The sequence below is a fragment of the Enoplosus armatus genome, chromosome 7 (genome assembly GCF_043641665.1).
Source record: "Enoplosus armatus isolate fEnoArm2 chromosome 7, fEnoArm2.hap1, whole genome shotgun sequence".
In the NCBI taxonomy this organism is placed as follows: domain Eukaryota; kingdom Metazoa; phylum Chordata; class Actinopteri; order Centrarchiformes; family Enoplosidae; genus Enoplosus; species Enoplosus armatus.
The window spans coordinates 24,399,227-24,413,354 of record NC_092186.1 but is presented as its reverse complement, the minus strand read 5'-3'; the positions used below and the strand labels follow the sequence as shown (position 1 = coordinate 24,413,354).

General features: G+C 42.5%; 1 protein-coding gene and 1 non-coding gene across 2 annotated transcripts; both read left to right on the top strand.

The window, feature by feature from the left end:
• Positions 1–460: 460 nt before the first annotated feature.
• Positions 461–532, top strand: trnah-gug (transfer RNA histidin (anticodon GUG)). The gene has a single exon. It is a non-coding gene; the product is annotated as a tRNA-His (tRNA).
• Positions 533–2,251: 1,719 nt separating this feature from the next.
• depdc1a (DEP domain containing 1a) lies at positions 2,252–11,074 on the top strand. Its single transcript, XM_070909262.1, has 12 exons — positions 2,252–2,305; positions 4,318–4,583; positions 4,710–4,854; positions 5,067–5,191; positions 5,406–5,536; positions 5,771–5,818; positions 6,659–6,796; positions 7,249–8,232; positions 9,029–9,201; positions 9,338–9,514; positions 10,161–10,367; positions 10,946–11,074. The coding sequence occupies exons 1-12, from the start codon at positions 2,258–2,260 to the stop codon at positions 11,072–11,074; spliced, it is 2,571 nt and encodes an 856-aa protein (XP_070765363.1). The 5' UTR covers positions 2,252–2,257.
• Positions 11,075–14,128: the final 3,054 nt, after the last annotated feature.

Below are 14,128 nucleotides of genomic sequence, written 5' to 3'. Positions count from 1 at the left end.
ACGCCCATAGTCTCAGAGCCACAATAACAGGCTGTGTCACTCTGATCTTATTTTCGACACCACTAAAACCAAAGAACGAATTTTTCCCCTCACTTATTTTGATCAAATTCCACTTAAACCGAAAGTAATGATAAGAACCAGGATGAAGATTTTTTCTTGATAATTTCCGTAGAGTAGAGTGGCATGAGTGGCTTACATCTCTCCTCTAATTGTGGTCCAACATTTTATTATTGAGTGAAATCTCTGTTTATTTATACGACCTTTGCTTCAACGTGCAAATACTCAACTTGCTTCAGCTGAAAGTGTTATAATGTGATCCTAACTTCTTTTTGTGCCTGACTTCATCGCGTTAGTGAATGTTAAATCATTTTTAATCACCATCTCACTAAACTCAATCAGTAAAATGACAGATTGATGTACCTCCGTAGAAACCAGTGGGTTCTCATTCAATAGATAGCTCGCCGTGATCGTATAGTGGTTAGTACTCTGCGTTGTGGCCGCAGCAACCCCGGTTCGAATCCGGGTCACGGCAGTCTTTTGAGGCGGCACACAGGCTCCTGTTGAAAACAAAAGCAAGTCATGACAAACTGTTGACATTGACCCTTGAATATATGGTAGATTGTGCAGTTGAAAACCAATCCACTTTCCACTTCTGCTCCACTACATTTCAGAGGGAATTGTTGGACTTTTCAGTCCACTACATTTATCTGACAACTTCAGTCACTAGTTACTCTGCAGATTAAGATTAATAATACAAAATATAACAAATAAATTATGATTTATTATTATAGCTGAGGAAAATATTTTATTGATCCCCAGGGGGAAATTTACAGGCTGCCAGCAGTACATCAATTCATTAAAATGATCCACCTTCACCAGCTGCAACATTAAAGTGACAATAAATACAATCCAATAATATGCATTATTCTCAAATGGACCATTCTGCACAGTGACTTTAGCTGCTATAAGTATATTTTTGATGCAGGTCTGTGTATTATGAGACCTAAAGTAACATAGTATAGTACTACACTTATTCATTATATATTTTGCAACCACTGTATTTGTACACAATTCCCACAGTCCAGAAAGTGGAAATGTTTGTGACAACAGCTTTATTAGTCCAAATAGTATTGACTTCAGACATATTACTAGAGTCACTTCATTTTTCTATCCACTTGTTTTCTCTTCTGAAGCCATGTGCATCTTGTCTGCCATTAGGCTTTCAAATGCAACTCGCATTTTATTCATGTGTCTCTCCATAACTACACATACTATATACTCGTCGTCTTGTGTGTGTGTGTATAATTTCTGTTGTGGTTACTCTGCTTTTCACTGAGTCTTGATGAGTAATAAACTACTATAGTTTACTCCAGTGAGTGTGAATCTCAATCTCAAATGGCCACCCCAGATTGAAAGCCCCCCCCCCCCCCCCCCCCCGCGACTTCACTCGGATGTTTGACCTTCACTGTGCAGAATGATGAATGTTAAATTACACTGAGACAAGACTTTTGAGTTGGAGACATCTAGTGTCCAGCAGTTTGAAATGAACAACATTTGCATAGAAAGAGTGCATGTCAATTTTAACACTTTTTAAGTTAACTTTTTGTGGGGGGAAAAAAACACATCAGCCAGAACATTTTTAATCAAAGCTGAGTGTTGCAACATGTCTGAAGGGGATCTTTAAAGCAGAAAGCTGGGTGTATCGCTTTAAGCGTACTGTTTGCAGACATTAGCGTGTCCATAGCAGCGGCTTGACTTAACCCCAGCCTCCCACTATCTATCCCTTTGGAGATGTCTTTAACCTCCGCTGTCTTTTTGTCTGACCCCCACCTCGCTGTCTTACTGCCTTTCACTGATTATCATCCCCACAAAAAGGTCTTTAAGTCATGCTAATGTAAATTCCGTGTGAGTGCGAGTCAGTGACTACGATACAGTTGGCTGCATACTTGCATTGCTTACACACTGCAGCTCCTCCACTGCTCCTTTATGCAAATTAGAGGAGCGCAGCAAACAGCGTAGAAGAAGGTCGAGGCTGATCACGTGACCCGCGCGACGTCCAATCCCATGCCAGAAGAGCACGGCTCGTAATTTTGAACAGACTGAGAGCATCCAGGCAGAGCTCGGCGAGTACAGTCAGTGCTGCTATTTCCAAGTTGGTAGCAAAACATCCGCAAACCCCTCCCTGACTGATGGATATTTTTTACTTCTTGTCATATCGGATGAAGTGAAAACTTCAGCATTGTCTTTTCTGATAAATATGAGCACTCGTGTTATCACCCCTGGGCCGTACCGAGCCACAAAACTGGTAAGTTAACATCGGCTGAGAAGCTTGCTTCAACTGCCTAACTAGCTTAATTCATGCGAGAGAAGGAAGAAAAAAAAAAAAATGTCGTCGACGGCAGCGCTTTAACTTAGCTGTTAGCCGTTTACGTTTACACACGTTCACGTACACTCGCGGGGTTGTCTGAAGAAGCAACATCGAATAGAAGTCGGGACGTAAAATGACCGTTGGTCGGTTCAATAAAAACAAGAGCGTTCATCGTTGATTTAATGTCGTCTTTCAGGAGTTCCGTCTGCTGTGTTACCTGACGTTCGTCCAACTAAGCTGTTTCGCTTGTCCGATATGTGGCTTTTCCTCGGGAGTCAAAAATGTTTTGTTTTTTTGAAACTGTGGCGCTGCAACTAACGATTATTCTCACTACGTATTCTCTCAATTAATCGATTCATCTTTTCAAATATAAAATCTATAAAATATCAGCTTAGCTACTACCAAGAAAATCAGAAAATATTAGCAATTGGGAATGTGGTGACATACACAAATTCCTTAATATATGAATTTTCCACATGTTCTGCCCTTCGACTAATCTATGCATTGTGTCAATTGTATTAAAAACGAACCTATCAGATCCTAGTCCAGTGATCTGTCAGTGAATTTCACTTGCCCTATTTTCTTTTTGGTATAAAGCTTTTTTTTTTTTTATATAAAGTATTTTGACACAACTTCACCCTCAACCAACTACAGTCAGGCAACTAGACACCAAGCAGTAACCAGACATACAGTGCTAAACAAATTTATTAGACCACCTGTCATAAAAATGAGAAAACACAAATATTTCAAACAAAAAATTGTGTTGTTATTTATTAGACAAACAACAAACTGGAACAATTAAATAGTCCTTATTCACATATATTAACCAGAAATCTTAATATTCTGTATGACCTCCTTTGGCCCTGATAACAGCTTGCATTCTTTGCAACCGCAAAACAAATGTTTCTGTTCAGGAGTGCAAGTAAATAACTGTAATTTGGCATCTCAATCAAAAAATAATAATGTGCTTTACTATTTCTTTCAGCTTTTTTTTTTTCAGTAAGTTTGAGAATTTATGGATATCAACAATAAGTATATTTTAGCATTAAAGATATCACTTTGATTACAGAGCTTGGCTTGCACATACTGGTGGATTAACCATTACAGAAACATAAAATATTTTGGTCATCAGCAATACTGTTCATTTAGGGCAGCAGTGGCAAATGCCTTACACTGGGTGGTGGTCTAATACATTTGTTAAGCACTGTATATGGGTCAGATATGTCTTGGTTCTAGGGGTGCAACTATAAAAAAATGTTTTTATTGTCAATCAGTTTTTTTTTCATCAGTCTTTTAGTCTGTAACATGTCAGAAGATAGTGGAAAATGTCTCTCACAATCTCCCAGTTTGAAAACAAGGAGAGCACAAAAACGAAATTGCTTGTGTTTTTGTTTTTTCTTCTTACCTAAAGGTTCACAACTCAAAGATATTCAACTTCACATACTTCCAAGTTGCATGGAGGTGGGAGATAGTCTTAAATGGTCAAAATCAGCAAAACACTTGTTGTACAAACTTTACATTTACTCCAACAGTCTTTGACGTGTGGCTCCTGGATGACCCTGAAGAAGGCCGCAAGCCAAAACGGTTGATCTCACAATAAATGTGTTCTTTATACTACAAGTGTTGCAGGAGTTTTGACCCTTTGGGGCCACTGATCAATGATTTAACTAATAATTTCAGCACTACTTTGTTTTCCCTATTGTTTGTCTTCATTGTGGAGAACTTCTTAAAACATTGCAGCACAGACAAAGACATCATTATGTTGTTTCAAACCTCTAACCAGTTAATCCCTCTTTCTCCAGTGGTCGTCATGTCAATGCCGTCAGGAATGTCCGTCAGGACTCATAGTCTGAAAATGTTTGTATGTTGTGTATTGTATAGTGACATAAGTTCTGCTGTACATGGGCAAGTTAATCTGTCCTAAACTCTCTCTTTCTGTCCTCTTTCAGTGGAATGAGGTGACCCGCTTGTTTCGGGCTGGTATGCCCCTCAGGAAACACCGCCAAAACTTCCGGCACTACGCCTCCTGCTTTACTGCCTCTGCCGCTGTGGATTGGCTGCACCAGCTGCTCCGCAGCAACAGCAATTTTGGCCCCGACGTCACCAGGCAGCAGACGGTGCAGCTCCTGAAGAAGTTTCTGAAAAACCATGTGATCGAAGATGTGAAGGGTCGCTGGGGCACGGAGGATTTGGAGGACAACAACATACTGTACAGGTAGGCACAGCTTTTGAGAAACGTGCTCTTTAGTTATTTAAAAAGACAGACAAATCTATAAAACGTGTAAAAATTGATGTCGATTCTCTGCAACACAAAATGATGCAGTCCTCTCTTTTTCCCCAGATTCCCCTCCACTTCTCCTCTGAAACCCATTCCCCATCCAGCTCCAGCCTCAGCCCCTGGCTCCCTTAAGAAAAGACCTTCATTCAGGGACAAGGATGGTTTCTTCAGGTTTAGGGGCATCAAGAAGCATGAGAAGGAGGTACAGGTGAGCGGGACTGGACATTAGATTATCGTATCCTTGTTATGTGTAATTTCATATAAAAATTAGGTGTATACTAATATCAAAACATCACCAGTCAGTCACTTTCAAGACTAAATGCCAGTTTACAATCGTAGGTTTGAAGTACGGTCTAAATGTAAATAATAATCCACTGTGTGATGGTGGTGGTTCATGCTCTGTCTAAATTTGCCTTCCAGGAAAATGTAGATCCAGCCCACCAAGCGGGGGGAGAGAATCAGCCAATAGGAGAGCAGAGGGTGCAGAGACGAGCGCTGACAGTGGAGGATGAACAGGAGATCTGGAGAGACACCACCCTGACCCAGTATAAACGCACACATTGAACTGGAAAAGCATTTTTTTGTGTCTTAGACTATTATGGAAATTGTTGTGTTGGAAAGTAGTATGGCTCATTATGTTATTACTAGACTGAAATTACATGTTTGTCCCAAAGCACAAGTTTCTTTTTACTCAAATAACCGCAGATGGGGAGGAGGAAGGTTATTTTGTGTGACGAAACCTTGTTTGTTGTGTTTCAGCCTGCAGAGGATTCTGGGTGTTTCATCTCTTGATGAGGTTTTGGACCAACGTTATGTAAACCCACAGAACATCATCCATAATATGACCAAAGTCAACAAGCATGGAGTGGTCACACTGGACGACAAGACCAGTAGGTTTATACATAAACAAAAAAAAAAACTTTTGCGTCACAAGCAAGCACAGAAATGATCATACACTGGTGGTATTCAAAGTTGTCTTCTCTATTTGAACACATCTTTCGCTGGATATTTAGATTCTGTGTATGACTTAAATTGTTTTTATTATTATATTAGTTTTTTAGGTAATACAACCCACAAACAGTACAATATACTATAACTGGCAACCTGTTAATCATCCCTCCTAGATGACCTTCCAGACTGGGTTTTGTCTGCCATGAAGACCCTGGCCAACTGTGAGTAGAAGAAGCACCACTGTCCTGCATGGGCATTGCTAACACCTTGATTCCACCAGGCACGGCTTCACCCTCCACCGGGAGCATTTCAGAAGCGTGTTGCCCGATTTCGTTGATTTACTCAGTTTTTGATTTGGTCATTTTCCCTTGATTGTGTTTTGCTTTCACCATGGATAAGGAGGCTACATAGTTGAATGGTTTCATTTTTTTTGTTGTCAGTTTTAATTGTGTTTATACGATTGAAAGTCTGCACAGGTTGTTTCATTTTGAAACCTGACTGGATGCTCTATGCCATTTCTGTGTCAGCTGTGCCCGGTGGAATCAAGCTGTAAGAATCGACCAGAAAGAAAAACTAATTTTAATGTTGCTGGCTGCATACTTTTTCAACACCTTCATTTTGACTTTCCAAAGTTTGACATATAAATACCGTAGACTGTTTATAATGATGGATGACATGACAGCTCCCCAAAAGTGAATCCAAAACGTCTCTATTGCCCCCCCTGGTGGCAGTATAGGTCATAAACTCCCCGCCTCCCCCGTTCTTATCACGCTGATGTTTGTTCACGCGTTCATTTTTTTGGCTTCATTTTTGTACAGGTGGAGAAGCAGCATCCATCTTTATATACAGTCTATGATAAATACCATTTAAAGAATTACTTTACAAACTACATATTAGCAGTTATCTCATTAGCTTTCATTATAATTAGATCATGTGCAAGATTCAGTAAAAAGATACACTTAGTTAGAAAATTAAAACCCATACATAGGTTTGGGTTGGGATTATGAATGTAATGTCCTTCACTCCCATGATCGCTGCAATAACCTGCTGTTTATTTCTAGGGCCGAAGTACGACAGCGCACAGCCGTCCTATCCTGGCTTTGAGAGAGATGTCTTCAAAACAGTGTCTGATTACTTCTACAGCCTTCCGCAGCCTTTACTCACATACGAACTGTATGAACTATTTATCAACGTCCTGGGTAGGTATCAGGGACTGATTTCATCAGCCTGTTTCCTGTTACTCCTGACCGCGAAACAGCTGTTAAATGGAAGTGCTTTTACAGTGCTTATTTCTAGTGAATGCTGTTGTGTTACAGGGAAATGATGCTCAAACTGACAGGATTGTCTGCAGGATCTTGTTGCTCAATCATGTTGACGTGCTGCGGTTGCATGCTTTGACCTCTTAACAGTGCCTTTTGACTGCTAACAGAGGTTGTTGTCACTTCTGTTGGTGGAGTCCTAACAGCAATACGAGCAGCTGTGCTCTCTGTGTGTATGCCTGTTATGTGTTGTCTCTGACCAGCTGATGGTTCTGTATGTACAGTAAAGGTTTGAAGTAACTAAACCCTCTCCCTCCCCTTCACTGTCCGCTTGCACTTACACTCTGCCTGCCGCCGCTTGGCTCTCTCTTTGTCTCCGCATCTGCTCTCAGTGTTTTGTGGGTACGTTGCAGCGCCCGCGACACACCAACATGGGAAGCGCAAGAAGCCTGACCTCCCCTCAGCCCCCCCTCCGGCCAAGACATCTTTCCGCTCCACAGAGTGCCTCCTCCTGTCGCTGCTCAGACAGGGGATGTGTGATGAGACGGAGTCGCCGATGAGAGAGGTGCTTGGTGGGAAGCTTCAGTCACGGCTGGCAGCACTGAAAGGAGGCATCGCCAGTGCAGGAGACGGTCAGTTAGGAGGCAGCTGCATGAGCCTGAGTACAGCTGGTTACACGAGGCCTCGAACCAGAAGTTGCTCACTGGAAACTATCCTAGACGACTCTGCCCCTCTCACTCGTCAACAGCTGTTCCTGTCCAATAACAGCCTGGCATCCTGCGCCTATAGCAACAGGAGCCAGGATGACAGCCCTGCCATCACAACACCCCATAGTCATACAGACTTTACATCTGTATCCAAAGCAAACTCCATTAGTTGTGAAAACGCTCCTGGAGGTACTGCCAGAAACAGACTGTCTGTAGTTGCGCATTCCTTGCGGCCACGCAGTGTAGGCAGCTGTCTGGACATTGTCATGGAAACCAGGGAGGAAGACGTCATGGAGACCAAGTGGCAGGGCCGAGCAACCAGCTGCCTTAACGTGAACACTCCTGCAGACCAGCATCACTCCCCCTCATCTTCACGCCCCCCCTCGTTGTCCTCCAGTCACCCCTCCTCTTCCTCCTGTCATCCTTTCTCCTCCCTCTCTTCATCTGCTAAGGCCAAAGTACAAGGGTCTCATGCCACTCCAGGACCTAGTGGGTTCAGACCCGTCTCCAGTACGTCTAATCTTTGGACGCTCCCCGCACCCGCTGTTGTCCGGCGCTGCCTCAGCTCTCTGGATGTGTCGAAGCCGCCTCGACCCGTTTCACTGTTCAAACCGCCTATCTGTGTGCCCACCAGCAACTCCCAGCCCCCCCAACCCAAACCTAAGCACAGTAAGACCCTCTTCACATCTACCCGTCTGTGTGTCTGCTTGTCTGTTGATGTCTAATCTACGAACTAACGCCATCTAACCACGACCGGTATGCAAGGTTTTAACGTAGAAACACGACTCCTGTTGAACTCGAAGCATGATGATGTGATGAAATGATTTCTTTTTTTTTTTTGGTTGTCTGTGTTATTTTAACATTTCCACGGTTCCAGTAAACATATCGACCAGAACAAACTAAGGAAAGGTTAAAAGATGTGCAACTTGTTACATTACAGATTAGATCGTTTTAAGATATGCAGCACATTATAAATTGCCTGCTTTGCCATGTTTTCTTTAACCGAAAGAATTTACAAACCGGACCTGCTGAAATGAGGTCTCAATATATTTCTTTCTCCAGATGAAGTGTCGCAAAGTCATGAAGTCGTTTACCCACGAGTAGAGAATCTTATCATGCAAACACTACAGTAATAGTATTCCCACAACACCTTTTATGACTGGATCTGTGACTGAAATGTCCAGATGAACTAGGAGATATCCATGCAGGGCCGCGATGCACATTATACTGTCCTGGATCATGTTGCACCGTAGCTGTAGTCGATTCATCTCGTCATCCATCCATCCATCCATCCATCCATCAATCCATCCATTTGTCAAATCTAATGTATGTGATGTAGTAGTGATGGATGAATGTGCCCACAAAGAGTGATTCTAATGTTTCTGCACTGACAGTGCCACAGAATTCACCTGTCTCCGTCATCATTACTGTGTGACCGTGTGTGTGTGTGTGTGTGTGTGCGCAGGCCTTCTCCAGCCTCAGTGCGAGCGCGTGGCCATCGAGGCACTGCAGCTTTGCACCCTCCTCCTCCCCCCCGCCTCGCGCAGGAAGCTGCAGCTCCTCATGAGGATGATGTCGCGCATCAGCCAGAACGTGGACATGCCCCGCCTCCACCCTGCCATTGGCACCCGCACATTGGTGAGCCACTTAACCTCTAGAACTAACAAACAACCATGTCCTTCCTGGCGATCAGTGACATATCATCCATTTGTGTCTCAGTGGCCGGTTTGACCGTCTTTATTTACCCGTCTAGCCTTTGTGCTTCTCGTTCCAGATGGTTCACACGTTTTCAGGCTGTGTCCTGGGCTGCGCCGAGGAGTGCGATTTGGACGAGCTGTTGGCTACCAGACTGGTGTCGTTTCTAATGGACAATCAGCAAAGCATCCTCTCGGTCCCGGAGTACCTGCTCAGTGCTATCAATGACCATATACAATACCTTCGCACAGCACAGGTACACCCTTAAACTGTATACGTTTACACACATCCTGCATCCTGGGTGAACATGAACGAGTTGAAAACCACATACACAAACAACTGATGCAGTAGTAAACAATGTTATACAATGTATTTGTAGAGACACCTCAGCTTGATTAATACATATACAGTATAAACTATACAGTACAGTTGTGAACTCGGTACATGTTCACAGTATAGGGCCCAGACCCGCTGCAATTCCGGTTAAAACAGGAATGAGGGCAAATCCACTTTTTGGATGTGGCATCAATATATAGATTTGATTCTATTTTTAGCTTATTACAAACTAGTCAATAACCAGTCATTAAACTTAAAACCCCTTTTCAGTTTGAACATGACCCCCCGCCCCCTCCCGCCATAAATGAAAGCAGCAGCAGTCTCCACCTTAACTGACCGTTTAACTGCTAGCTTAAAACTAGCCTAGCGAGGCTTCAGCAGATGCAGCAAAGCTGGAGAGTGACAGAAGTGAATGAACAGTAGGGCGAGTGTAAATTAGCCCCCACTGTAATCTACCTGCTTCGTAGTAGAGGTAGTGTTTCTACTACTGCTACTCTTAGTTGCGTGCTCTCAATCTTTCACACTGTCCACACTGCTGTATTTATATGTCTTTCTCCCGACCCCAGGTCCCAATCGATGGCGTCTCTGATGTCGATGGTGGCGATCCAGTTTGCACTCCCATGCCCATCTACGCGTTTTGCCATCAGATTAGCGGCGCTGAGTTTGAACAGCAAAAGCTGGCATCCTCCCAGAAGGCCATGGAGGAGTTGTTGGAGATCCTGCTGACGGATCAAAACATAAGTGAGAAGGACAGACGCAAGAAACTTAAGCAGGTAACAAAACACTCCTCTAGTGCTCCGTCAGAAGTTTGTTTTTTTCACAAAGTTCTCAATTTACCAAGGATCTGGATGGGCATCTGTCTTTCGTTGATTTGATGACCCAAAATAAGTTCATACTTGCATATCCAGGCAGCAGTCTGTCTACCAGTTAAATCAAACTGGGATCTAGTTCAGCATTCTGCACACCATTGCTATGTTTTCAACTATTAAGTCATTCTGCTCCACTCAAAGCTGCAGCTCCACTTATTCCGGGTCCTATTTTGAACAGTGTAGATATGAAATGACATTTTTTTAGCTTGCGAAGCATTTGCTGAAATATTAAACCTTCGTAAGGTTTTGTTGACATTGGTGTTTGTAACTTACCATTGAATGTTATTGACTACTTTCAGTGGTCTTCAAATTTGGCAATTATGACTTTCAACTATGACAAAGAGTAACTTGACAGACCTCAAATTCTTTTTTTTCTTTTTTTTCCCCAGTGGGTTAAGGTCATTTATATTATCAGGAAATTGCTATTATGTGAACGCAGAAAATCAATCACTCGATCATGAGTTTTATCGTCTTTGCTTTAGTTTCAGAAGCAATACCCAGATATCTACAGTCGCCGGTTACCCTCCTCAGACCGGGAAACCAACAAGCCAAAGATTAAACCTCCCCTCATCAACATCAAGAAAACCAAAGCTTTCAGCATCAGGAACTAAACTAACCACACAGGTGTTACCATTATAGAAGCCGCAGCCTTTACATCAGTTTTCCCAAGAGATGTTGGAAAATTCACTTCTCTTTGCGGCCTTTAACTTTTTCCTTGTCGCATTGGGAATACTTTTAATCCAACTGTGTCTCATTTATGTGCTAATATGAGAGTGAATGCTGGCTGGAAGACTTCTACAATGGTTAAATGTGTGTATTCATGTTGTGTGTGTGTGTGTGTGTGTGTGTGTGTGTGTGTGTGTGTGTGTGTGTGTGTGTGTGTGTGTGTGTGTGTGTGTGTGTGTGTGTGTGTGTGTGTGTGTGTGTGTGTGTGTGTGTTGACAGCTGAGTAAGATGAAGGCAGGTAGACTTGGAGCAGTTCACGTTAATTACTGTGTTCAAATATAACATTTTTCTTTTTATGAAGCAGCATTTCTGTAAAATGTTACGTTTTTTTGTGTGTGTGTGTGTGTGTCTGTGTACAAGCCTCAGAGTGCATTTTGGGAGGTAAAAAATATGCAATTCTGATATCACTGGTCCATATGGGAACAATTAGATGGTAGATTTCGTAATTTATATGAATGATGACATTGGGAGCAGTGCTAGATATGTCTCTTCTTGAAGTGGTTCTTGTCGTGTTAACTGTTTGTATAGACTTTACTACTTTACTTTAGGACTTAACTTAGTCTTTTGATGTTGAACCTTTTTTTTCTCAAAATGTTCATTCTTGTCCTTTTGCCTCTGGCTTTCTTTTTCCTTCTGTTTCATTTGTGTGGTATGTTTTTTTTTTTTAAAGGCATTTTTACAGTAACGTTTTAGGTTTTCTCATAGGGGATCTTTTGATTTTCAGGCTTTTTCATATACAACTCTTAAATGGAGCTCGTTTCTTTTATTCCTTGCGTTTGTGTGCTTAATCTCAAACCCACCCCTGCTTAGTTTACTGGCCAGAGAAATGTTTTGCACTGGATTTAGGCATTGTGGGCGGCCAGTAAGTGTCATCATCCGAATGGTTAATTTATACATATTTAATGCATGTTAGATTCCCTACAGAAGGTTTCATCAGATACATCATAGTTTGGGTAAACTGTTGCTACAACATCATTCATTATTTAATAACAGTGAAGTGGCTATTGGCTGCACCTATTGCTTGTTGAAATGTAACAAGCTTGACTCAAAATGTCAAGCTGTCCCTTTTTGTTTTTTATTTATCTTAAATGAAGTATTAGTTCTACCCTGATATGTTTGTCCATACCTCAGATCAAATGGTGTGTGTGTGTGTGTGTCTAACCATATGTGCACTCATCAGCAGTGTTTTGGCAAAGACTTTTACAGAGGGGAGTGAATTTAGTACACCAACACAGCTGTGCTCTTCCTCTACATTGTTTACTATGCAAAACCCTGGGAAATAAACATGTTCAACAAACTTGTATTTATATGCCTCTGTCTTGTTTCTGTTAGCGTGTGAAATGATGTGTGCCATGAGGACTGAACACATACTGTGTATTATTAACTATACCTGGTACTAAAATGTGACTGCAACCTAAACAGTCAATAGAAACTAAACATTTCCATTTCATTTACCACCTTAATGAAGAATACGCTTTTAACCAAGCAGGTTTTAAGTAAGCCCAGTTTAATCCAGTTATCTAAACTGCTTATTTGCTAGTGACACTAATGGTTAACACACCCAAAACGTCCTGTAAAAGTGGCTTTATTCTAAGTCTAGCAGGTCAAAATTGAACCTTGCTTTCCCCTAGCGCCACCCTTTGGTCATATTGTCACCTTTTTTTACACAGGATATCCAGTGACTCAGTTACCATGGCCATGAGTTGTGGATATTCATGGTTCCCAGAGGATGACGCCTGAAAGTGGTGAGCTACTAACCATATCCTCAATCCTTAAAGGTCCCATAATATACTCATTTCCAGCTCTATATTTTTATTCTGGGACTCTACTAGAGTAGTTTTACATGATTCACAGTTCAAAAAAGTCCTACTGGCCCTGCAGCCCCCTCAGCCCCCCCCCCCCCCCCGTCTGAAACAAGCCGTTTTAGACAGACTGAACAACCTCCAAAAACCTGAAGAGTAGTCCTGAGCAAAGTGGTCCAATAACTTAGACAGACTGAGCGGGTGGGTGAGCGTCCCTGTACTTGGTGGGTGGTGCTGCGTGTGGAGCAGATGACCTGCTGGGGGCGTGACTGTATAGTTGTGACATCACAACCTTACAGATGTCCTGACGGCTCCTTTAAAGGCACAGTGTCTGAATACGGGCTGTGTGCATTTCTCTGTGGACTGAGCGTTTTGATACTTTCACAGTATTAATAATGCCATTTTTGGTCCCCCCCCATGGCAAAAATCATGAGTATGTTTTTCATTCTGTCGAACAAAAGTCATATTGTGGGGTGTGATGAACTTTTCAGCCAGTTGGGGCCATTAGCGGGCACCAGCAACAGTTTGTTAACCTGCGGTCAGCAGCAACACACAAAACACTTAGAAGGCAGATTACTGCTCCTTTTAACCCTTATTAATGCAACCATTGATGTTAATTCACCCTTTCATCCTTATATTCAGTGTTCAACTTTCATTTATCAAAATGACAGGGGATAACAAAAAAAATAGACATTAATCATTCACTCCCTCCCTCCTTTTTTCTGTCGCTCTTCCTCCCTCTCCAACGCTAGCCAATTAAAATTGTTGCTGAGTGTTTTTGTCGAGGCTGTCTGGAACTAATTAGACAGGATTTCTGCGCGCATATCCGCGTGTAAAAAAAACAACTCCAACACACAGCTTTTAAAAGCTGACTTTATTAGTTTGACCCACATCATCGGTAGGTGTTTGAGTGTTTGTGTTCCCAGGTTGACAAAGACCTTGTTTGGGGGCCCGGAGAACATTCTGCATGGAGCCGAGGGCCAAACGACTGAAAGGAGAACAGACAAAGCTGGCTTGTTCAGCTCTGGATAAGACCAGAGGAGGGGGGGGGGGGGGAGGAGAAGGAGGAGGAGGAGGGGGAAGAGTAGAGGAGGAAGAGGGAGCAGGGGAGAGCAAAAGGCATGAAAGGAAAACAGG

Bases quoted from the DNA above. Each gene is read 5' to 3' on its own strand.
- depdc1a (XM_070909262.1), top strand. From the start codon at position 2,258: ATGAGCACTCGTGTTATCACCCCTGGGCCGTACCGAGCCACAAAACTG. The intron at 4,584-4,709 runs GTAGGCACAGCT...CTTTTTCCCCAG, and splicing joins GACAACAACATACTGTACAG to ATTCCCCTCCACTTCTCCTC. The intron at 5,819-6,658 runs GTGAGTAGAAGA...GTTTATTTCTAG, and splicing joins CATGAAGACCCTGGCCAACT to GGCCGAAGTACGACAGCGCA.